The following is a 25,924-nucleotide window of genomic DNA, read 5'->3' as shown; positions in this document are numbered from 1 at the left end:
CATAAGACTTTTTCATCTCCATAAAATCTTTGAGAATGCTCCAATTGAGGACATCCTTGACAAAAATACGGGAAAGGGCAGACTTACTTTAGAAGGCCACATCTGAATAGTCACATGGGTTCCTGGAATAGAAATGTCAAAAATCTAATATTCTACTTTAAAAGATTTTTTAAAGCCTTTGACCCAGAAGAACAATATTCAGCCTTATTGGCTTTCCTCAGAAGTGCCTCACTTTTACATTAAAATTATACACGATCCCATGACGAATATAATTACAGAGATAATTTTGTTTAGTGACCAATTGAGCACTGACACAATAGGATTATAGTTTCAGAGCTGAAAGGGACCTTCCTTCCTTTTTTCCTTCCTTCCGTGGATATTCTATCACATAGATGGAGTGAGGCAGAGGTAGGTCCTCTGACTCCAAACTGTCCTCTTTCCACTGCTCCAAGCTGCCTCCCACATCAAGAAATCCACGGGTAAAGAGACAGATGCTCATTAAAGATGGGCACTGGTGTCATAGAAAATGTCCTCTATGAGACCCAAAGAAGGCTTTCCTCTTGGTGGTGAAGTTCTCTAAATGCTATTTTCAGATGAAATCATAATTGCATCAAACCTTGGAAAACTGCAATGCCCCTTAAAGTATCATGAAGAAGATGGATTTAACCATCCACACTGGGAAAATGAAGTGGTTGATAAATATATACAGTTGATTATGACATTCAGCTGCATGGATAATCTATCAATATATGTATTTTCAACAATCCCAGTAGATGATTGAGCTAGATCTGGAATTGGGTAGGAAATAAGAATGGATAACATTTGGGAAACCACATAATATTTTTAACAATCTGGAAGTTGTTCTCCTCTACAAAAAAACAAAAAAACAAAACAAAACAAAACTCCAAACCCAAAAAATCAACATCTTTTTCCCATCAAATTCTCCCAGTAATGCTATATATGACTAAAACATCATGTAGCATCATGATCTTAGTATGGCTACTCCATACCAAGAATACATCAAAGGAACTAAGATGGATGGAAAAACATGAATAAGAAAGGCATAGGATGAGGATCAGGAGAGTTGTAGCCTGTCGTTGGAGGGAATACTCAGAACAGATTAAATCAGTGCCCTTTCGAAGTGCCATTCAGAAGTACATTTTAAAGGTTTAGGGGATTATTTCAATAATACTCTTTATGCCTGCTTCGAATCTAGGTACTAGTAAGGTTACTATTGGGACTGCAGAATGTGTCCACTTAATGATGTGCAGACGTTCCACTGTTGAGGGCTCAGGTATACCCTTAAAAATTTCAGCTCGGGGCAGCTAGGTGGTGCAGTGGATAGAGCACCGGCCCTGGATTCAGGAGGACCTGAGTTCAAATTCGGCCTCAGACACATGACACTTACTAGCTGTGTGACCCTGGGCAAGTCACTTAACCCCATTACCTAACCAAAAAAAAAAAATTTGGCTCATTTCTTCCCTGAGTTCAGAGGTTGAATTGTCAGCTTCTTCCTTTGCCATGTAGCCCGTGGCTGATGTGCTCAGGGGAGCAACTTTGTTGCTATCTCTAGTCTCCCCCTCCAAAGGACCTATGATCTTCCAGCACCGTTCCATTGGCTATTCCTTCCCCTCCCGAGCTTTATTGTGTTGGATGGGAGGGGAGCTCCCCAATGCTGAAGGTGGTGCTCTTCTCACTTTAATATCAGGATATAAACTAACACTTTTGACTGTCTTCCAGTCACTGATGCTAGAGATCAAGTCATTAGCAAAATTACTTCCCAGAAGGTCCAAATGAAAACATTAAGATGTTTTAGAAAAGTTTTAATTTGAACAATTTATGATTAAAAATACATTATATAAATAATTCCTTCTTTCATAGACTTGATTAAGACTCATTCCTACCTTTACAAAAGACATTACTGCAAGAACATGGGATCAAAGATATTACAAAATATAGCTATAGTCCCATCTATTTAGAAATACAATATTATACATTGCACTTCTTGTGCAAACTGCAGTAGGATGTTGTTCTGATATGCCAATATAATTTAATTTTCTATAGAGTAAATTGTAACTAAGAACAGTTACTCTGTGGAATATCACAGGTACAGAGTATTTCGTTGAAATAATGAATCTTTCCCAGAAGGTAATGTACCTGAGTTCAATATTTTTCATTAATTTTGTAGCTATTAAAGGCTGTACTTATACAAATATATATATATGTATACATATACACACACACATTAAAATAAGAGTCTGCTCTGCATTAAGCAGTCATTAAACATTATTTACAACTTTTCTGGGGTAGTACCTGCTCTCCAAATAAGTATGTTAGTTAACATCTTTTGTGCTAAGCTCTTTTCCTATTAATTCAAATCTTTATTAAGCACCAAGGTTTAGTTTACTCTGTCAGTGACCATCTTCCGTAGACACTTTAAGCTTTCGCTGTGGGACAAAGAGTGATCCTACAGAGGTGTTGTGAGCACCATCCAAATCATCACAAGTCGAAGCCACAAGTTTGGTGGGTCCTCCTGGTGTCCGGAAGAAGTTTTCAGTCACTAATTGCGATCCTTTGGGTGTCACTGGGACAGGCTAATTGAAAGAAATGGAAAAGAAAACCAGTCAAGACTAAATGTTTTGGGCAGGAGCTTAAAAAAAAAAATCAGCCTGGTTTGACATTTAAAATGTTGGAAATACAGTATGTCTAGAAACCTGCTATGCAAATTATGACAAGTTTTTCACCTGGTTTTCACTGAGGCAAGAAGATAAACAATGTATCTAGGCAACAGCACATTATACACTGAAACCTTGGGCTTGGGAGGGTCTGATAATGTGCCCTAGTAACCTCTAAAGGAGAAGAGAAGGACCTCTCTAGGTTTTCCACACCTCTTAGATTGCCAGGTATAGGCCTATATGCTTGGGGTGTGGCCAAGAAATGCCATTGATTGATTCCCACTTTGTCAAAAGGCTGGCTAGAAGGCATTTTCAAAGAACCACAGTATAATCTAATAGGAACAATGTATGTCTCCCCAAAAGTAGCTTTTTAGACCATATGTGCAGAAGACATCCTTCACACTCATAAGTGGCTGTTTTCATGCAAAAATGAGGAAAAATAAAATCAGTGGTATTCAGTGGAGCCAATTCATTGCTCCATCATATGGCGCACGCTAGGTTATCACCATTCTTTATGTACCACATGTTCAAAAGGGGAAATCAGAACACTTGGCTTTCATAATGATAACCCTTAAAATGAGAATGAAAAAAAAAAACTGTAAAAAATGCCAACTAAGGAAGGTGTTCCAACGTGGAAATGACATTTGGGTCTTATCAGCATAGTAAGTGATGATTCATCTATCATTCAAAGGAAACGGAAATGGATTTATTAGTAAACAGTCCTACCTGCTGTCCAGCAGCCCCAGTGATGGATTGTCCATTTAGCTGACCACGCCCAGGCACAGGTGACTCATGCTTGGTGACCTTTCCTTGCTGCACACTGGTGTTCTCAGATGGAGTGCTAATGGGCTCTATTCTTGGAGACACTGGAACAGAGCCCGCACCAGCATTTGCAGACACCTGCACACCTGGAGATATCAGCCCTAAATGTTGCAGGGTAAAGTTCACAATGGCCGAACTAGGGTTTTGGACAGGAATGGAGTGGCTTGAGGAAGGCAGGGATGGACTGTTGACAACTGGTACGGTTCCTACGGAGGTTGGTGAAACCATCAGCTTCAAAGGCGTAACATGAAAAGTGGGAAAATTCACAGCAGTGAGGTCAGATGTTGTCACAGGAATGACACCTGGAAGGCAAAGGGAGAAGACAAACTATTAAAAGGAAAGGCATATGACTGAGACGCTGGTATGGCTTGAGAACACTTGAGAGAGATCCACTCCTATACGAACAGGTTTTTTGCTTATTATTTTATTTTTTCCCCCCAATTACACATAATAACAATTTAAACATTCTTCTTTTCATATGAACAGGTTTTAAAGCAAACACACCTGTAATTGGCGAGTTGTAGATCCTATTATTTGGAGAACATGAACCTGCATTTTCTTTATGAGACAAAATGGATTCTGTACCAAGCGACGGGCACTGTGTGAGAGGAATAAGGTATCCTGATGGAAACAAGGTCTGGAAAACAAGAAGATGTGGTTTTGCTATGCAAACATAGTAAAAAAAAAAATCACATCTGCTTTCTTCTTTGACCACTGGGATTCAGCTATTTACCATGAGTGGTATTCTAGGAGGACAATTATTTTGTTTTGTTTTGTTTTTTAAAGTGATTGGGGCTAAGTGACTTGCCCAGGGTCACATAGCTAGTAAGTGTCTGAGGCCAGATTTGAACTCAGGTCCTCCTGACTCCAGGGCTAGTGCTCTATCCACTGCACCATCTAGCTGCTCCCAGGACAATTATTTTGGGATTCTTTCTTGGTCCTCTGGTGGTTTCTGAAGGAAAACAACACATTCTACTCCTTGGAGGTCCTTAAGTGGTTCTTAGAAATGCTTCCTGTAGTTTCAAAAAAAAAGATGGTGGTATCTGCCCAAGACGGACATTAGGTGGCACAGTAGAATCAGGAAGACTCATCTTCCCTAGTTCAAATCTGGCCTCAGACACTTACTACCTGTGTGACTCTGGGCAAGTCATTTCACCTTGTTTGCCTCAGTCCCCTAAAAGAAGCTGGAGAAGGAAACGGCAAACCACTCCAGTATCTTTGCCAAGAAAACCCCAGATGGGATCATGAAGAGTCTGACAGGACTGAAAACTACTAAACAACACTTTTACTGAATACAAATGTGAATTTCCTGAAGAACTACCTGATTTGACCTATCAGACTTAAGGAGAATTATTAGCTTCCAAGGGACCCGCTGCACTTGCCAAATCATCTATTTCAAAGATTCTTGAGATGTTACAAGGGAAAATGTAAATGGACAACAATTATAATAATGTTCTTAATCCCAGAGTTTTTACTGATGTAAGTTAAAAAAAATTTGAGGGAAGTTGGAAAAGAGAAAAAGAAGTCTTTTTTTTTTAAATGGGGACCCTCTGTGAAATAGTAAAGATCAGGACAAAAGCCTTCAAATTCCCCCAAATTCAGCAAGTTCTTTCTGAAAATGGAAAGTCCTGACCATCGCGTCATCTCACCTCTGTCTGCCTTATCATTACACCGTGCCAGAGAGAGAAAACATTTATGAGTCAATCAAATGCTTAAAAAGCCCATTTCAACCTGAACATGAGCAAAGGGAACAAAAATTAAAGGTATTCCTTGTAAACAAATGACCTGTCTCTTATCTGCCATAAGATACTTTTTCTTTGCCAGGATAATCTTAGATACAGGGTAGAATAGCAGCCCGGGAATTGGCGTCTGAGGACCTAAGACTTTTGAGTTCCTGCCCTTCCATTCTCCATTTTAGCTATATGAAATTGGGCAGATTAGCCACTTCTTTGGGCCTGTTTCCTCATTTATAAAATGAGAGAGTTGGCCTAAATCTCTAAGGTCTACTAGACCTCTCCCAGCCTGAAAGGCCCTTGGGGGCAGAGACTAGGTTTTTCATGGGGTTTTGCCTTTTTTCTATCCCTGGTGTTTAGCACAAAATGCTTTTGACTGATTATGATTCTACAACACACCCACCAAGTAACTAGTTCTTGGACAATTAAGTTGGCTCTAAGTGGTTGGTTTACTATAATGCTTCATCATAGTAGAAGTGACATGTTGGCTTCATAAGAGACTATGCCAGCCAAGCACAATCTCTGGCAAGCCTACTAGACTGAAAAGGCTTTCAGTGGGGATGTGGCAATGAGCTGCAATGCTACATGGCTATCAACTATATAACTGTTCTACTAGAGGAAGATAATGTTTAATTTTGGGGAGCAGCTAGGTGGTACAGTGAATAGAGCGCTCTGCCTGGAGTCAGGAAGCCCCTGAGTTCGAATCTGGCCTCAGACACCTACTAGCTGTGTTATTGAGCAAGTCACTTAACTTCTCTTTGCCTCAGTTTGCTCATCTGTAAAGTGGAGATAATAGCGCCTACCTCCCAGCTTATGAGGATGAAATGAGATAACATTTATAAAGTGCTTAGCACAGTGCCTGGCACATAGTAGGAACTATATGAATGTTAGCTATTACTATTAATGAACATAGATAGTTAAAACTAGAAGGAACCTGAGAAATCATCTAATCCAAGGTCCTAATTTTACAGATTAGGGAACATAAGTCTGATGCAAAAAATGACTTGCCCAAGATCCCACAGTTAGTTAATGGCAGAATTGAAATTCGATTTGTTTCCTTTGTCACCTGAGGACCACTCTAGCCAAGTTGGAGAGCCTCATGGCCTAAAGGTTGGACAATGAATGACTGAATTTTTTAACCACAACAGCTTATAAAGCCTTTTTACTGAAGCATGGAAGGGTTGCAATCTGTATGAGTGGAAGGCAGTACCCATACTGATGCAGTCACATTAAAATCACAGAATCTGAGTTGTAAGGGCCTCGAAGGCCATCTCATCCAAACTGTACTTACACAGTAATCCCTCTGCACCGTTCTGAATAAGTGGTCATCCAGTACCACTTACAAACCTCTACTGAAAGCAAACCCATCACTGCTAGAGAAGAGTCTACTCCTAGGCAGATAGGTGCTACAGTGGACAGAGCACCAGGTGTAGAGTCAAGAAGACCTGAGCACAACTCCCCCTTCAGACACTTAGTAGATGTGGGATGCTGAAAAAGTCAAGTAACCTGTTTTCCTCAGTTTCCTCAATGTAAAATGTAGGTAATAATACCACCTGCCTCTTTGTAAAGCACTTAGACCAGCGCCTGGCACAGAGTAGGCACTCTATAAACATTATTCCCTTCCCCTCCTCTTTCTCCTCTAACAGCCACTCCAGTCCTAAAACTCTATGGGGCTGCAGGTTTATAAATGCTGGAAGAAAACAGTAAAGCCTCAGAAGATTATGAAATGGAAGTGATAAAATCCTATTTAGTAACATGTTAGAGTCCTGTGACCTCATGTCAAGGTCTTTAAAGTTCATCGAAATATTTCAGATCATTGTCAAGCACACCCCGGGAACTTAAATGAGTGTGCCAGCCAAAGAGATTTCTGATTTAGTTCCTTTTCCACTTCTCTTGCTCATAAACTATATTAACATCATAATATCAGGAAAAAAAAATTCATATTAAGAGTGGCCATTGTGAGACCCATAGACAGCTAAAAGAGAACAACTTCTCAGCTAGAGCCATAAACAACAATAGATAATAAGTACCCTTTAGCTTGTGTGTTTTAGAGGATCTCAAACCTATTTACTTATACTATTTTCCACAAAATATTCATATATCTTCAGAAAATTCCTGAAAAGTAACCATAGTAGAAGTATAATCCTCATGGTAGGTGGAAACTCAGGTAGTGAGGTTAGGTAACTTGCCCAAGGTCAAATAAAAAATAGCTAGCAAGGTGAGAACTGAAAGCCAATTCTATTTCCATGTAGTGTTTCCCTCTGGATTATATCATCTTCCACACAGAAGTTAATCTGTCCACACAGGAGAAGTTAATCCAACATGCCAAGATCCTTATAAAATCCACATACCCTAATTCCTAAAGCTACCAAGATCCATTTCAAATTTTCTATCTACGTGTTTCTTTGCGAATGTAGTTTTGAAGTGAATTGATGGTGAAAACTTTTTAAAAGGTGGGGGGGTAAGAGGGGGATTTTATGATTTCTTTCCCAATCACTAATACGTAAATGTGTCTCTAGGCTATGACTCAGAAAGCAGCTTTTATAGAGACTGTTGTAAGCACACATTCATTCGGTACTACTTTAACTCATAAATTCCTTCAACCTATTAAACAGGTGCTCGTGTCCCACATAACTGCCGGGAACACAGTTAACATAGAACCAATACTGGGACTGCTCGAAAGCCCTGCGAGTAATCCCTGCCCGCAAAGGTTAAGGATGCCTGTGTGGCGATCCTGGGCAGGAGATTAACTGTCTGAGGTGCCTGGGGATCAGGTTAGGATGCCAGGAAGGGCACTCCCACTTCTACTGAGAAGCTGCCTCTGAGGCTGGAAGGTTTGTAAACAACCAAGCCTTGGGCTAATCACCTGAGGGAGCTCCCGGGTCTGAACAAGAAGGACTTCACTTACCGCTGGGACATTTTCAAGTCCTTTCAGATCCTCTTTAAGTTTTTTTTTTGAGCCACCGTCCTCCGGCACGTTCTGTCTCTTCAAACATCTTTCAGCAGCTGAATCTCTCTCTTGGTTCCTTGAGGTTTGCCCTTCGGAGGTAGGCAACGCTTTCCCAGGCTTCGTGGGGACATCAGCTTTGACCACGTCACTAGGAACTTTTTCCGTGGTAGTTTTAGTAGTTAAGAGATGGGGGTTAGTATGATCTGGAGCACTTTTCGTTCCAGTTACATTAGCACAGGGAACAGTGTGTACAGCGGAATTTAGGTTTTGGGCTGTCACAGTTTGGGCCTGGGAAGGATGCAGATAGATTGCATAGGAGGTCCCTGAGTGGGCATGAGGCACAATTACAGGCACTGCAGAAGATAAGGGGCTGTGGATCAGAGGTAGGACCCCCAGTGGCTGAATGAGAGGTGGCGTCTGAGAGGAAGACGTGGTTCGTTTGGGCTCAGCATTTGCTACGAAGTCAAGAGACTCACAGTGCACTGTAGGTCTTGTCAATTGCATTTTCACCTTCTTTTTTAGTTCACTAAAAAACAAAATAAAAACCCACACGTTGAAAATCAACAACCATGAAATATTCCATCATTTCAAGATTTTGGGTAAAAAAAAATCAGGGCTTTGATGGGAGCTTGTGTTAAATCCCAACATTCTTGGAAGGTTGTTCCGAAGTCTAATCTACATTCTTGGGTAAAATAAGGAATCCATGTAAATCAGAGAAAATTAATTCAGCACAATATTAAAACCCTGACCTACCTGGATTGCTCTTCTAATTGCATTTTGCAAATAGCTGCAAGTTGGGCCATTTTACTTGGGAAGGGCGCCGACTTCAGAGAACTCTCAGCTGGTAAAACAGAACAGATTAAGGCAAAGAAGAGACACATTCTTCCGTATGAAACCACCATGATAGGAAGTGTATGAAAACATTTCATGTTTTTGTCCCAGAATCATTAAGCAAATGAAACTCCACAAAATTCTCTTCTTACCACTTGGTTCATACATGATTTAGAAGTTGAGAATGTTTGAGTGAGTAAAGGTGATTGTAATTCTCAAGTTTACTGAATTAATCTAATAGAAACTAAACCAATTCAATAAAAATGCTTTGTGGTAGAAAGACCCTATGACTGTCAGTGCTACGTCCCAACGTCTTCTTTCTCAAAAACCTACCTTTATTGGTCTTGATGGGGCTACTGGGAGCAGAACTTATCTTTCTCCGGTCATTTTCTATACTTTTTACTAGTTTTATTAGAGAGGGATGCCTGGTAAAGTTTGGTTTCCCGGTGGTAGAGAAGAGATTTTTAGCACACTGTTCTTTGGAAGACTGAGGTGGTTCCAAATCAGATGAATCAAAGGAAGTTACAGGGCTCAGAACTGAAACACAAGAGATCAATGTATTAAAATGTATATGGTGCATTAAATACGTATGCATTTGAATTAAATATATTCTTCTGAGCATATCTTAAGTAATAATTAGTACAGACTAACATCTCAAAAAAGAGAAAATCAAAAAAAATTCTGTCATCAGGGGAGAGATACAGACTAAAAATGTAGACGTTGACAGTGGAGTAAAGTTGGCTGCATGTAGTAGAAAAATAGCCAGTCACCATTACAAAGGTCATTGAGCTGCAAAATAATAACACTGATGATGCCTTCTATTCGTAGAGTTTTTTCTACCTTTCTGAAGTGCTTTCACGATGACATTCCATTCCCTGGGCTTTGAAAGTGAAGGTGGGATTGTATTTTAAAATTACATTTATTTTTCTTTGATTGCCTAGAAACAACTTCCTTGAAGTAGGCATTTAATAGGAGAAACCTTAATAGGAGGTGGTTGTTGAAAGGCTCAGTGTTTTTCAACCATTACATGTACTTTAGGAGATCATGCTGGAAAAGCCAACTGATTATAAGGTGGTGAGGACATACAGCTGTAAGGGGCAGCCCCCTGAGTTAATCTATCACATGTATCTATACACACACACACACACACACACACACACACACACACGTATATATATACACATATATACATATATACACATATATACATATATATATATATACATACAACACAGGCTATTGATGGGCAAGGAGCTAAGCTCAGAATAAATGAGAAGATCCTACTGGATGGAATTTAGGAAAATGAGCTGGATTTCGATGATCACCGTCACGTAAGCCTCTCTTTAAAACCACTGTTCTCCTAGAGAAGGCTCTATGGTTGAGAATCATAGACTGCCACAATCTTCAAAATTACAAGAACTCACAAGATGCAATAATGAGAATAAAGACACCGTAGTATGCTATCAGTGTGAACGTGGCCAACACCAAAGGCCACAGAGAAGTCAAAGAGGATGACAAGTAAGAAAAGGTCATTCGATTTGACAATTAGATTATTGGTGAGAAGTGAGTAAGAGGAGAGGAAATAAAGGCAACAAATGAATAAAAGCTTTTTTTGAGGAGTCTGGCAGCGAAAGCACGGACAGATAAATGATAATGGCTTGAGGGGACAGCAAGGTCGAGAGAGGATTGTTCAAGCATAGGGAAGATGCGAACCTGTTTGCCGGCAGCAGGGAAGTAACCAGCAGACAGGGAGATAATTAAGATGAGAGACAGAATTGTTTTGGGGGCAATCTGCCAAAGAAGGCAGGAGGGGATGAGATCAAAGTTTGTAAAGGAGAGCTGGCTTTGGTAAGGAAAAGAGCCAACCCCTCAAGAGAGACTAAGAGTAAAAAGGGGGGGAATGGGGGATGTCATCAAGGGATGTAGAGAAGGGGAAAAGACGGGGCTCACTGTCAAAGGGCCTCTATTTTCTTGGCAAGGTATGAAACAAGGAACTCAGCGGAGCAGGGGAATGGGAGGGAGAGACATTCCAAAATATAAACTTGAGGTATACTTGCACAATCTCTCTCTCTCTCTCTCTTTTTTTTAGGCAATTGGGGTTAAGTGACTTGCCCAGGGTCACACAGCTAGTAAGTGTCAAGTGTTTGGTCTGAGGCCGGATTTGAACTTAGGTCCTCCTGGCTTCAGAGCCAGTGCTCTATCCACTGCACCACCTAGCTGCCCCAAGAAACTTGCATAATCTCCTTGGGAGTGGGTGGGTGGGGAATTCTCTATTCACGTATTAAATCAAAATAATGGAGCCAAAAAAAGGAAAAAAAATACACACCTGTGGAATTGGTACAGATTTCTGGCCCTGTCCATTTAAAAGCTGGTTTTCGGCCTCTTTCCTCTGTAACGTGAACTTTCTTGATAAGCTCCAGACTACTCAGAACATTTGCTATATCATATAGCCTTCTAATTTTAGCTGGAATCAAGTAAAGAGAAGATTCCTTTAGTCTGTTTTTCAGAACATTTTCACATTAAAACTGAACACTGTATATTTAAGTTAACTAAACTGTCAAACACATAAGACTACTTTTTTTTTTGTCTTTTTTTGGTGAGGCAATCAGGGTTAAGTGACTTGTCCAGGGTCACACAGCTAGTAAGTGTCAAGTGTCTGAGGTCACATTTGAACTCAGGTCCTTCTGACTCCAAGGCCAGAGCTCTACCCACTGTGCCACCTAGCTGCTCCACATAAGACTACTTTTCTAAGTTATTCTAGTGACAATATTTCCTTGTTTGTTCTTTTTTAAACCACATCAAAAGATATGTGATCTCCTCAGGTTTTCCCTCCAGTAAGACTGTGTAGTACGAGAGAAAAGAAACTGAATATGGAGTTAGAAAACTCAGATTATATCCTGCCACTGACGCTTCTTACTGGTGTAAACTTGGGCAAGTGATTTCACTTTTGTTAATTTTCAATTTCCATGAACCTGTAAAAGGAGAGGGGTTGCACTGGAGGGCCTAAGGTCCCTCTCAGGTTGGCATCTATAGTCTATGATGTGGATGGCAACACTTACATGCTCAACTTACCCCAAAATTTATCACCTGGTAGCTAATTTTCCAGGAATGAGAAAATAATAGGCATAACTTTTAAAATATTTTAAACATAAGAAGGATTTGTTGAGCCTTAAATCAGTGGTGTTGAATTCTGAATGAACAAAAGCACACCTTGGTTAAAGAAACTGGCATTATGAGGTAATCCCATCAAGAATTATTCTATAGATTTCAATGGCTTAATCCTTGAGGGGTCTTTCAACATATTCTGCAGAATTTTACAGGGGATGGAAATAGCGCTACAAGCAGCATCCACTTTTTGCTTCTTCTTGTAATCACGATGCACACTTTCATAGCGCTTTAAGATTTACAGATGGCTTATAAGGCAATAAAGCATAACCTCATTTTGTAAGATAAAGCTTCGTCTTCATAGCTGAGCCAGAGGGTTCTAAACTCCCTGAGGATTTAGCGAATTATACTGATTTCAGAACTAAAGGAAGAATCTGCAACTGTGTCTAGACAAATAAAATGAAATGGAGAGTGGAACATTGTCTGTTGCAGCCCATCTGTATAATGCAGGCTACAATATTTCCTTGTGGAAATGGCAGATTTTTCAGCCCAAATGACCTGGATTATTGCCTTGATTTTCCATTTCCTTCTGTCTTTATATGTACATTAACAGGTAGGGAATCTCAATACTTTCTACTTCACAGGGTTTTGGGGAAGATGATCTTTGCAAACCTTAACCAAGCTATATAAGGGCAAATTGTTATTATCGTGGTGATAAAGAGTAGGTTTATCCTTAGCACTGTAGAGATATTCTATACAAACAGTTCAATTATGTGATAAATATGTTTCTTGCTCAGCTGTCAGAGATAAAAGGGCTATTGGGTACCTTACTAAGAAGTAAAAATAACAACTAATATTTATATTGCTTCTTAAGTTCTGCAAAGTATAATCACTCAATCCTCACAAGAGGAAGGGGCTGCTGCTGTCCCAGTTTTATAGGATAAGAGACTTAGGATGGCGATTGAGAGGTGAAAGGGATCATCAGAGGCGATCCAGCACAATGTATTGGAGACCAGGGTGGTTAAGTGACTTGTTTGCCCAGGGTCAAACATTTGGTTATTGTCAAAGGCAGGATTTGAACCCAGGTCCTCCGACTCCAGAGCCAGCTGTTCTTTCCACTATACCAAGAACCTCTTTGGGCAACCGAAAGATGCTTATAATGCTTTTAGCCGCTAAAATGAATGTGAGTCTATTTGGCTGTAAGCCTGAAAAGTACCTGAGGAAGGATGCCAAAAATAAATAAATAAATAAAAGATTTGTCCTCAGAATGTTAAGACAGAAAAAATACGCTAGTGTCTTGCTTTAGCCAATTTGTTTTGTGTCTCTTTTAAAATCCCGAGGCTTTTGAGGACGAGAAGGAAAACAGGCAGCACTATTTGAACCTTGTTTTCCCTTTCGGAGTCCACCACATTTGGGCCATCACTTGTGGCCAGGACTCCGGGAACGTATCATCCTTTCCTTGTTTCCTATCTTTCGTGTCACGGTTAGTCTGTAAGACAGTAACGAGTCTTTTGTGTTTACAACAGGTAGAAAGGGCCAGTGTTCTAATTCCACCATTCCACGACCTACCTTATCAACGTGGTCCATTGTTTACCTTTTCCTGGAGCACTTTCTTGGATGCAAAATGAGGAGATGGAACTGAATGTTATCAGGTCCCTTTCATTTTCTAGCCTTCTCAGTTTCCTCAGTCACGGTACAATAGAGAGAACACTGGACTTAGCATCGGATGACAGGGTTTCAAAACCTGTCCACTTCATTTGGTACCCGTGTGACCTTAGCCAGGTCACAATCTGTCTGGGTCTCAGTCTGCACTTTTGAAATACCACGGGGTTGGACTCCAGGGCCTCTAAGGCCCTTCCAGCTCTAAATCTATGATCCTATGAGATTTATTTATGGTTGATGTTAGGTGTTATGGGTGATGTTAGGCAGAAAGCTGAAAGCTGGAGTCAGGAGGGCCCATCAGCAGAATGGGATCTCTGGTCAGCATCTAACCCCCGTATCCTCCCCACCCCCCCCCCACCCGGATGTGGCTCAGCTGTGGCTTCCATGCCTCTCTCTGCTATGCTCCCATCTCTACAGTTTGCTGGGATTCCCAGTGGGCAGAAGAATTCAGGCAGCAGTGGCTGCCCTCCCACCTCTGTTAGGGAGTTCTCCTGGCAATAACTGACTCCTCCTTCAGCCCGTTTTAAAGCTTCAGTGAAATGAAAGTAGTTCCTCCCCCACAAAAGGGGGTCATGGGGTGGGAGGCAGGTGCTAAAGTTTCCCAAATATGCTTGAGTTCCCTCTCTTAGAGGCTTCCTAAGTTTAGAAGAAGTTAAAAACATGGTTCTTTGCTTACTTTGAATGCTAAATATCCTGGCCAAAATCCCTTTTCTAGAAATAAGGCCTACTATGTTTTTGAGCACCTTGGAAAACAATTAGAGAGCTGTTTATGGTATCAAGCATAAGTATCTCTGACAAAATGATTCCTAGCTGTTTGATTTAAAGCAACAACATCATGGCTTCCAAAGGAATTTAAAAACACAGCCTGAGAGGATGCAATTATATATCAAGTCTATATTAATAAATTCTCAAACTGGATTCAAACATTCAGTAAATCTAAGCAAAGGCATACTCACACTACCGGCACACTTACTTTTAAACTTGCTTTTATCCAAATCTTCTACATGGTCCTCGCCAATTAAAATTTTGGCGGCAACTTCAAGGCTTACTATTTGAGGGGTCGATACGAGAAAGAGCATCACAAATTTCTGGCTCATCACTCTCAAAGACTTGTCTTTTCGGCTATTTACGGAGGCTATGCAAAAAAAGAGGAAAGGGACTAAAAAATTAAAATCCATGGAGAAGCTGAACTATATATGGTAAAAGGGTTGAAAATAAAGGAACTTATTACATTCAGGACAACTATAAAATTTTGAAAATGGCCTGACAAGACTGTCTTTTAGCATCTGTTTTCCTTATACAGAAAAAGAAGTAAACTGCTCTTTTCAAAAAGTCTCACCTGCTCGAAATTCCACTCCAGGAAGTTCCACAAAGCACATGTCGGAATGTCCATTTTGGCCAGAGTTGGATTTCACTGCAGCCTCTTCATTTTTGTCACTATTAAAGTCAAATTCTTGCTCATACTCTCTCTTCTTGATCATCATGATCTGTTCTGCATATTTGTTCTCCATACCAACATTTTTCAAAGTTCCAAGGGTTTTGTTGAGATTATGACGCCCATGCCAAGTATATCTGTTCTTTGCCAGGCGACTGACCATATGCAAACTTTCTAGGACATTTACAATATCATAAATGCGTCTTCGCTCAACATCTACAAAAAAAGGACAATTGACCATTACTTTCAAATTACGTGAAGAAGATTCTTTAGGACACTTTAAATTGAATAAGTTTTTTCTTCATCAATACAACTGCAGTTTTATTGATGAAGTTTTAACTAATATAAAAGCATTAACTTCAAGCACATTGACCATGTGACTGGGAAAACACATAAAATACACATCTGTGGGTCATATTTTTATCCCATCTTTGACAGCTATGGTTCACATTGGGTACAAATAATTCTGTGATATTAATATGTTTAGACTATTCAATGTTATGGAGTGCCACAAATAACATAGAATCCAGATTTGTTTAATACTTTTCATTCAGTTGCAATGACTGTTATTCTTAATTCTAAATGGCTACTACGGCCTTTTAAAAAAAAGAATTAAAAAATAAACATTCTGCATCACGAATGGTAATAACATCAACACAATGAGATTTACAATCAATCTGTGACCGTATGCATAGACATTCCCTCCAACGATGAAGAAAGCAAACCATTTATGCATGCCATTCCTATGGAGTTTTGTCCATGTTCTCCCACATGTTCACCACAAGAGGTCCCCCTACGTGCTGCAGCCTTTCTCACTTTGTCTTGACATTGCAAGGATGTAAAAAGAGCGTGGGCTGATGGTTAGCCCTCACTATCACCATGTGACCAGCCCATCTTCTTTTTCTCTCATATTATTCCTTTGATGGCATCCTTTGCTCCTTTGGAGTTCCTTATTTGTAATACGCTACAAGCCTGTTCCTGTCCACCATGTGCCTCTCCAATGCCCTTTGAGTGATTTTCAATTTAATTCTTTGGAGCCTCTAATGTTCCATAATTTGTAGTCAGAGGACAACACCAGAAGAACAGTGGCATTAAAAATGATGACTGTATCAAGTCCCAGAACGTTGTAGAGCTTCCTGCATGACATCCATAATTGTTTAAAGAGAATGTGATCTAACTATCCACACAGGAAAACCAAGTGGATGAAGAATGTGTATTGTCCTGATTATGATATGCAGTTGGATGGACAGTCTATACAGCTCATCCATCAGAAGATATATACATATATATCTATATATATATTCACATACATACTGTACAAACACTGCAAGTGGACAATGAGTTGAACTCATAATTGAACAGGAGGAGGAAAGCAGGCTGGATTGCCTTTGGAAAATGGCAAAGTTCTTTTAATGATCCCAAACTTCTCCCTGAAACAAAGGTCCATCTTTTTAATACAAAGTGATATTATGGACAAAACAGACCAATCCAAGTTGAATAATCTTTAAACGTGACATTTTAGCTGTTAGTATGTTAAAAGTGTATTTTAAAGCTTAAAAAAACCTTAAGATTTGAGCTATTTTCTCTATAAGTTGATAAGTTTTATTATTATTATATAATCATATAATTGTAGTTAATAGTTATATTGATTTGTATGTTTGTTACATGCAGATTTTTTTGATCCATTTCAGTAGCTCAAAATATAGCCAGATATCCCTTTTTGGTTTTAAAATATGATTTAATCATTTTGCATGTATATGAACACATACAGTACGTGTTTAAGGAAGGGGGAAATGGGAGGGCAGCATGTAAAAAGATCCAGAGAAACAATCCCAGCGATTTTCCATGTGTGCCAAGGTTAATGAACTTAACAAACTCATCCATTGTCTTCATGATAACACTGAGGTTGTTTAATTCCCACTTAAAAAAAAACTGATAAACAGATACATAGATGAAAGCTAGAGGTAATGAAATCACTTGTGAATGCAGTAAGCCAGAGGTTGAGCTTGGATAAGATTTCACAGGATCCCAGGCTTAGAGTCAGAATATCCTCTAGAGGCCATCTACTCTAATCCCTTCATTTTACAGATGAAGAAACGGAGACCAAGAGAGGGGAAATGACTTGCCCGAGGTCACATAGCTAGTAAGTAGCATAAGCAGCATTTGAACCCATGTCCCATGACTCCAAGTCCCTGATTTTCCACTGTATCATTTTCTTCATGAAACTTTTTGCCTTTGCAAGTTACAACTCTTTCTTTTAAAAATCACATGCCATAATATGTTTTTGGAATACACTTATACCTTCACAAACATCCTACTCCATTTGCCTCTTCAAGACATGGGAAGAGAGTTTTTGTTGTGTTCTCCAAGGCTATACTAATGGAGTACAAGATGGAAAGGATTAGAGTATAAGCCTGGTAATTTACTATGTAAATGGGGTGCAAAGCTGAGTGTCTAAGTACAGAGAAGTGTTTCATCAGAATTCCAGGAAGGAATGTTTCCTCCATCAGAAAAATAAGCAGAAAATCACACAAAATTCACACAGTTCTTAGACTATCTACAAACATTAATTTAAAATAATTATATGCTAAGTATGCAACACCAGCAAATAAAAACTATTCAACTGTTATTTTAGAAACTTACCCTTTCAATATGGCCATATTCAAGTGATAAAAGATTCTTTAGATTAGAACAGATTGCCATAAATATACATTTGTTGTTCATTCATGTCCGACTCTTCGTGACCCCATTTAGGGGTTTCTTGGCAAAGATAATAGAATGCTTTGCAATTTCCTTCTCCAGCTCATTTTACAGAAAGGGAAACTGAGTCAAACAGGGTTAAGTGAATTGCCCAAGGTAACATAGCTAAGAAGTATATGAGGCCAGATCTGAACTCAGGAAGATGAGTCTTTCTGAATCTAGGCCCAGCGCTCTGCACTTCACATAGTGGCCCCATACACACACACACACACACACATACACACACACACACACACACACACACATCCACTCTAATTATTAAATATTCATATACACACCCATTTATGTACTTACTGAGCTCTTCTGCTACTTCATCAAGACAAATGTCATTATTCACAGCAGGGTTGGGATAGTTAGGATATCGTGCTAAGAATTTATGACACAATAATCCTAAACTTTTTTCTTTACGACTTGGTTGAGATTTCTCATATTCATCTCCAGATAAATGTTCCTGCACAAGAAGATGAAAATTATTTTAAGTATAGAAATATAAGGCTTGACAGATTTATGAGAGGCACCTGCACTTATTGACTAATACTTATACCATGGACTATAGCTTCAACAGCTGCCAAGCTTTGGAAAAAGAAATATACTAGTAAATCTTACTTGGCAGATTTGAAAGGCAATCCAGCACTAAAAATACCAGCGTCCCAGAATCCTTAATTCTCTATTTTCTTTGGCTAAAACCTTTTGTCTTATTCTGAATTAGCTAAATGACAATGATCTCTTAAAATCGTTCCTGCTGCCATTCTTCCAACATCCTCACTGGCGTGGTCCAACAGTGTCCAGAGCCCTTGAAAAACCTACGTGTAAACAATCTTTGGCCTCAAGGATGCCACTCCTATTGTCAGACAGTCCTCTTTTCTGATCTCTGTTTCGGATTTCAGGACTAGCAGCACTGATGAGCATTTTAAGGTTCGCTGTTGGTGTCCATGGTTCACCTGGAGAGATTTCCTTAGGCTTTGTGGGTGTTGTTAATGGTCCAAAGTTGGGCTGAATCTCTGCTAAGACTGAATTTGGAGTAGCTGACTCCTTCTGTGGAGTTTTTATCAATATCCTTCTTTGTGGCTCAAAGAAATGGTTTTCCTGTAATCAGAAAATAAAAAAATTACATTCATCATATAACAAATAGCCATCTCTGTCTTAACGGACTAACAAAAAACACAGGAAGGAGACCTGACTTCTAGTTCAAGCTCTGCCACTCCCTGTGTAACCTTGAGCAGGTCATTTCCCTTGGCTGAGCTCAGTTTCTCCATCTGCACAATGAGATGATTGGATTTGATAAAATGTGGAATCTCAGAGGGCATTTAGTCCAACATGTACCTAAAAAGGAATCCCCCCTTCAACATTCTCAGCAAGTGATGACCTCTAGTGAAGGAACTTAATGCCATTAATGGAACCCATATCTATTTTTTGTCTAAACTTCATTTGTCTTTAGGTTTATAAATATCATCAGAAAATAAAACCCAGGAGGATTATGAAAAAAAAGTGATAATATCCATCAACAATCTGCCAATGTGTTAGGGTCCTATGACTTCTGATAAAGACCTGTCCAAAAGAACAGGGAAAGATGTGGAGGCAAAGGACTATAATTCAAATCCAGCTCTTTCGTACAGCCTGTATGATTTTGGGTAAGTTGTTTAGCCTCTGAGCCTTCATTTACTCATCTATAAAATTAAGGCACCGTACTAGGCCTTCGCCATCTCTAAATCCTAGGACCCCAAGATATCATCAAGGAAAGATGTCGCTGTTATCAATCTCGTAAACCAGTCTCATTAAACAGTCCTTTGCTAAAGTCTTTGCCTAACACTTCAAAAACAGCTCCTAGAATAGACCAATGCATGAGACTGTCCACAGAGACACACAGAGCACAGGGGAACACAAGTTCAGAACCCAGGAAAAGTCACGAAGGAAACCAGACTCTGTGGGGCTGAACTACTTTGCTGTCGATACAATAAGCTCTCCAGTCACAGGATAAGGGCCTGGTTAGGTAACATGATCCTAGAGAAGCCTGGGCTATCTCTGTTTTTGTACGTTGGCCTATAGGCAGGAAGCCTTGCTGTAGGAGATTAATGTCCTTATTTGGCATACCGACAGCAGATACCATCTTCCTGTTCCCAGAGCTCAGCGACCTTGCCTTCCTCGTTACAGTAACAGAATGACCATTTAATATTACCATTCCAACAGCTAAAACCATCAAAATGCCTAGCAACTAAACATTGCCTCAAACCTTCTATATCTCATGATTTGGCCCATTTTAAAAAGTCTTCTTAGCTTGAAATGATTCACAGCTATCACAGTGCACTTCATGATGAGAGAGATCAAGTGGTTACTCACAATATGGAACAAGCATGAGTCCAGGCCTGCTGTGCAATGGAGATGAGGAATGAATTAGGGCTGGCCCATGGTCATACTTAGAAGGCAAATCCAGGAGAGGACAACATACTTCCTGACCAGTAGAGGGCAACAGAGCTCCTGCCAGGAGTATCAGACAATGGCTAACTCGGCTATTTCATGTTCCACCATTTGCATCCTAACCACAACTAACACTGGTGGTTTCCTTGATTCCTGCCTTTAGCAATTCTAATTCCTACCTTTCTCCCTTCTAAGGTGGAACGCCATGATTTCATCAGAACTAAAAACGCTGGTGCCCCGAAGAGGATTGCAAAGCCATAATGAATGGTGACGTACATTTCTAAGGGTGACTTGGGAGCAAGAAGTAAAGGCCAAAATGATTTCCCTAAAAAGCACCTGTGTCACTCCCCTCCTCAATAAACACCAGTGACTCCCTTTTACTTTTAGAGATGCCAACGCTTCCTTTTGGCATTGAAGGAACTTTATAGCCTAGTCCCACTCTACCTTTCCAGTTTTATCAGACATTCCTCCTTTGGTGCACCCTCCAGTCCGGGCACAGACCTCCTTGCTGTTCCTCACACACAGCACTCCATCTCCTTTGCACCGGCTGGTCCCCATGCCTGAAATATATGCCCTTCTCACTTCCAAAAATCAAAATCCTTCCAACTTCAGTTCAAGTATTGATGCAGAATGAAGTGAGCAGAGCCAAGAAAATAATGTGCACACTAACTACAATGTATAGAAAGAACTATACACCAAAAAAGCAATAGTTGTTATTGTTCAATCATGTCAGAGTCTTTGTGACCCCTTTTGGGGTTTTCTTGGCAAAGATACTGGAGTGGTTTGCCATTTCCTTCTCCGGCTCATTTTAAAGATGAGGAAACTGAGGCAAACAGGGTTAAGTGACTTGCTCAAGGTCACATAGCTAGTAAGTATCTGAGGTCACATTTGAACTCAGGTCTTCCTGACTCCAGGCTTGGAGTTCTATCTGTGGCACCAGCTAGCTGCCCCCAAACCAATAGTAAATGTAATCAAATTATACAGACCAAGCAGGAATCACTCAATTGAGCCTGATTTTAGACTTTTTTCAATTTAATGATCAGTTTTGTGCTGATTTTTTGCCTTTCTAAAAAATACTATTTGTTCTACAGGATGGCTCTCTGGGAGGGAGAAAGAAAGGGGACTTGGGATAACCATGATCATGGAAGAAACAGAAGGTATCAGTAAAAACTTATTTTTTAAAAAATTCATTTATTTTATATATGCTTATACATATATACATGCTTTCTTCCTTGGTTGAATGTAAGCTCCCTGAGGCTAAGGACTGTTTCATTTTTGTCTTTGTTATCTGCACACATATAAGACACATAAAAAATGCTTATTAATTGGTTAACTGCAGCAGCATAAAACGTATCACAATGATATGTATGACTGAGAGAAGATGGCCTGGTCACATGACAAAAATGAAAGATGATAACCTGTATCTTGCATTGGTTTCCAGGAAACACTACATACCAGAGGACAGCCTCCAGCACACTGGGTGCATCCCCCATGTAGAATTTATTGAAGGATAGGGACAAAAATCATACAGGATAAGCTGTGGATGAGCTATAATGTGCACAGGTAAGAGGTGAGATCAAAGCCTCATCAAAGTATCTCTTCTAAACTTGAAATTGTAAGATGCAAAGCCCTATAATAGTGCATTATACAGATGATCACAGACTCACAGCATGTTAGAGCTGAAAGAGGCTTTGGTGTAATGGAAAGAAGACTAGATCTGAAGTCAGGCACCAGGGATGAACTCCCAGCTGAGTCATTGACTAACCAGATGACCTTGGGCAAGTTCTTGGACAATCCTCATCTGTAAAATAAGGGGGATAGCCTCCTAGAGTCCTTTCAAACATGAAATCTGTAGATGACCCTCTCTAACTCCTTTGCTTTACAGAGAAACTGTGGTACAGAGGGAGTGAAATAACTCCTGGGATCCAAACCACAGATAACAAGTAGCCAAGGCAGGGCAGCGCTTGGCTCATCAGATTGCCACTTCAGAGCTCTTTCCCTGTTTCTGTCAAGGGCACCACCATCTCCTAGACACTCAGCTTCACAATTTTGGTTCCCTTCTCCTTCCCGAATATATCCAATCAGTTGTTCTATCTTATCCTCTCTGTAGCCACAGTGTCTCTTACCCTTTTCTCCATTCTCAGAGCCACCACCCTGGCTCTGGCCTTCATCATCTCCAGCATGGCCTATACCAAGAACCTCCTCCATGGGCTCCCTGCCTCAAGCCTCTCTCCCTGATTCAATTCATCCTCCACGATCACCAAAGTGATTTTCCTAAAGAGCAAGACAGACTGTGCCATTCTCCTACTCAGTAAACCCCAAGGGCTCCTATTGTGTCTAGAAACAAAAATAAGCTCTTTTGTTTAACTTTTAAAACCCTTTACAACATGGCCCCAGCCTCACTTGTGGAATCTTATTATACATTCCATGCCCGCCTACACTCTGCTCTAGTCCAGGTGGCCTTGCTCTTCCTTACAAGGGATACTCCATCACCATCTCCAGGAGAATGCACTGGCTGTCCTCCTCATGTTGGGAATGAACTCCCACCTCTCAGACTGATTTTTCCTTCGAAATTCTTCCCAAGTGCCATCTTCCACATGAGGCTTTCCCAGATGCCCCCGTCTCCTACTGCCCACCCCATCCCGGTTTACCGTGAATTTATTCTGTTTGCTTATTTATGTATAAGGGGGCTCCCTTGATAGAATGTAAGCTCCTTGAGGACATGGACTGTTTCATTTTTGACTTTGTATCCCTCAGGGCCTAATACAGTGACTGGCACACAAGAGAAGCTCAATAAATACTTTTGATTGATTTCCATTATTGGTTCAACCCAGAAACAAATCTGTTCTTACTCCTCAGTAACTTTAAATTCTTGGATTAAAGAGAATCTAAGGGGCAGCTAGGTGGTGCAGTGGATAGAGCACTGGCCTTGAAGTCAGGAGGACCTGAGTTCAAATCTGGCCTCAGACGCATAACACTTACTAACTGTGTGACTCTGGGCAAGTCACTTAACCCCAATTGCCTAAAAAAAAAAAAAAAGACAAGAAAAGAGAATTCATACGAGTTTAGTTGGACATGACAGTAATCCTTGTTAGAATCCACCTCAGAGATGCTGACAAAGTGAGAAAATTTTTCATAAGGGAGACAAATCATTTAGTAATGGCTTTGGAAATTAGAAGGAAGTAGATGGTTGCTATTCCACTTGGAGTAACGGTAATCAGAAGCATTCTGAATCTTCCTGCTTTATGGGTAAGTTTAACTTTCGGGAAAAATCGGGTACAGCAATTTGCGTAATTATTGTGGTTTATAGTGCATTCATCTGGATAAGTACATGAAAGCTAGAAAAAATGATTATCCTTGGTAAAAGAAATCAACTCTGTAATCACGTAAAACCGGATTCATGGTAGAGCACTCAGCAAAATCTTGGTGTTACACCTCCCTCAGAAATGTCAAACTGAAAATGAAAATAGTTTAAAACTGCACTAAGACTAAGACTTTTGGGACACCATGCATGTTATTTACTTCTTTTCTAGAATAGACATGTTCACATGTTCTATTCTTATGGCACCTTTTCATGCACATTTTTATTGGTCAGTCTTTGACCTAAACTACTGAAAATTATAGAATAATTTCACAGATCTAGGGTAAGTTACTATAGGGCTTCCTTCCCTTTTTTTTTTTTTGCATTAGCACAAATAAATTGTTGGGTTTTTTTTTCTTAACCCCTCTTGTCTTTACAGAAAAATGTGTAGAAGAGGATGTGGCCTCAGGAAAACATGTATGTGGGTACGCACACTCACACACACACACACACACACACACACACAAAACAAAACCCTCAAAAACCCTAGCACTATTTAATAAGTCTAGAAACCATTTTCTTGAAAAGAAAAACCTGAAAGTCAGAGTAAAAGCAAGAGGGCATTACACTTAAAACTGTAGTAATGGATATGGAAATCACAATACCTTCTCATTCTCCATTCTGTAAACTCTTCATATATTTTCTTAAAAATTAAAGATGTTTATTTTCTCCTAGAAATTCTGATGGCTCATACATGCCAATATATTTTATTTTGTTTTTTTAAATAAATTTGTAATATCCTTCAAGAAAAAAGAAAAAAGTTAATTTAAAGAGGGGAAATATAATGCACGAGGGAAGACAATTTCTTGGAAATTCTAATGCAGCCTCCGTGTATCACCCAGCTTTCTGAAACAAAAATGAAAAACAAAAGGAAATGGGCCACAATTTTACTACTGGTATATAAATATGATAACTTCTCAAAATTCTGATCGAGGTGTAATTAGGCAGCAAACAACACTTGAAAGAATTTTAAGTTAGGACTTTCCATTAAAAAAATACATCGATAACCATAGTAGATACAATTTCATCAGTGTAAGAACTTCTCGTGAGAAAATTCCCTTCACTGATGCAGATATAAAAATATATTATAGAGGTGTATATATATTTATATATACATACACGGGCACCTCCATAATTTGTTGCTGAGCATTCATTCATTACTATTATTTTTTCCAATAATCAGATGTCTACCATGATTGATTGATTTTTAATTCGTTATCCTAACTCATTGGTTTGCTGGTTCTGGGCCCAGCCATTTATTTACCCGGGAAACCCGCAAGGTGTCCCGCTGAGAGCCCCCAGTGGCCACTAGCGCGGGCCCAAAGAACTTCCCCCTCCGCCTAACTGCCCCTCCCCTCCGCCCACCTTGAGGACAGTTCCTTGACAGCTTCCTCGTGGTCTCCAGGGTAACAGGCCCGGACCAATAAGAGGCCCGGCCGCCGGCCCGCGATTGGTCCTCCGGGCAGGGGGCGTGCCCCAACTTTCAGACTTCGATTTAAAAATTTGGCGGGGAAAACCCGGGCCGCAGCGGGTGCCGCCCAGCCGAGCGCGGGGATAGCAAGCCGGAGGGCGGGCAGGTCGGCCGGCGACCCCGCGCCGCCGTCAGCGCCAGCAGCCCCCTTTCCATCCCCCCAGGGCCCCCCCGGGGAGCCCCCGGCCCCTGCCCCGCCCCCCTCAGCGCGGGAGCTCGGCTCCTCCTTCCGCGGGCACCGGAGGGGGAGGCGGGAAACCGCCGGACTCCTTCCCGCCCCCGCGGGCCGGCCCAGCCGGCTCGGCTCGGCTCGGCTCGGCCGCCCGGCTGGGGGCGCCAGGGTACCGCGATCCCTGCAGGGGCCGCGGCGGTCAGGCTGGGCCCGGGAGCCCCCTCACCTGTCGGGGTGGGCGGCCCCCGGCAGGAGGGAGGGAGGCCGCCTCTGCTGCTACTGCTGCTCCTCCTCCTCGTCCTCGTCCCCGCGTCCCGCCGGAGCCTCGGGATCCCGCCGCCGCCGGCGCTGCCGCCCGGCCGTCCGTCCAGGTGTCACTCGGAGGTGGGTTTGGAAGGCGGAGCGGGAGTGTCCGTCGGTGGCCCGGAGGGAGGGTGGCGGAACGGCGGGCGCGTGACCTTCCCGGAGCCCCCGATTTGAAATTAACCCGCTGTCCGCGCGAGCGGCTCGGACGGGTTGGATCTGGGAGGGC

General features: G+C 40.9%; 1 protein-coding gene across 2 annotated transcripts; it reads right to left on the bottom strand.

Annotated features, from left to right (window-relative positions):
* Positions 1-1,808: 1,808 nt before the first annotated feature.
* E2F8 (E2F transcription factor 8) lies at positions 1,809-25,692 on the bottom strand. Of its 2 annotated transcripts, XM_027852598.1 has the most exons (14): positions 25,619-25,692; positions 24,355-24,489; positions 18,781-19,059; positions 18,268-18,424; positions 15,118-15,429; positions 14,752-14,913; positions 11,338-11,475; positions 9,345-9,548; positions 8,934-9,021; positions 8,657-8,706; positions 8,139-8,335; positions 4,002-4,134; positions 3,402-3,799; positions 1,809-2,594 (listed from the first exon to the last, which is right to left on the bottom strand). In XM_027852598.1, the coding sequence occupies exons 2-14, from the start codon at positions 24,367-24,369 to the stop codon at positions 2,412-2,414; spliced, it is 2,316 nt and encodes a 771-aa protein (XP_027708399.1). In that variant the 5' UTR covers positions 24,370-24,489; positions 25,619-25,692; the 3' UTR covers positions 1,809-2,411. The 2 variants fall into 2 exon arrangements, with proteins under 2 accessions (XP_027708399.1, XP_027708398.1); XM_027852597.1 differs by having other exon boundaries at positions 8,139-8,706.
* Positions 25,693-25,924: the final 232 nt, after the last annotated feature.

Source organism: Vombatus ursinus, unplaced genomic scaffold, assembly GCF_900497805.2.
Source record: "Vombatus ursinus unplaced genomic scaffold, bare-nosed wombat genome assembly UNPS02009770.1, whole genome shotgun sequence".
NCBI lineage: Eukaryota > Metazoa > Chordata > Mammalia > Diprotodontia > Vombatidae > Vombatus > Vombatus ursinus.
This window is presented reverse-complemented; position numbering and strand designations above follow the sequence as displayed.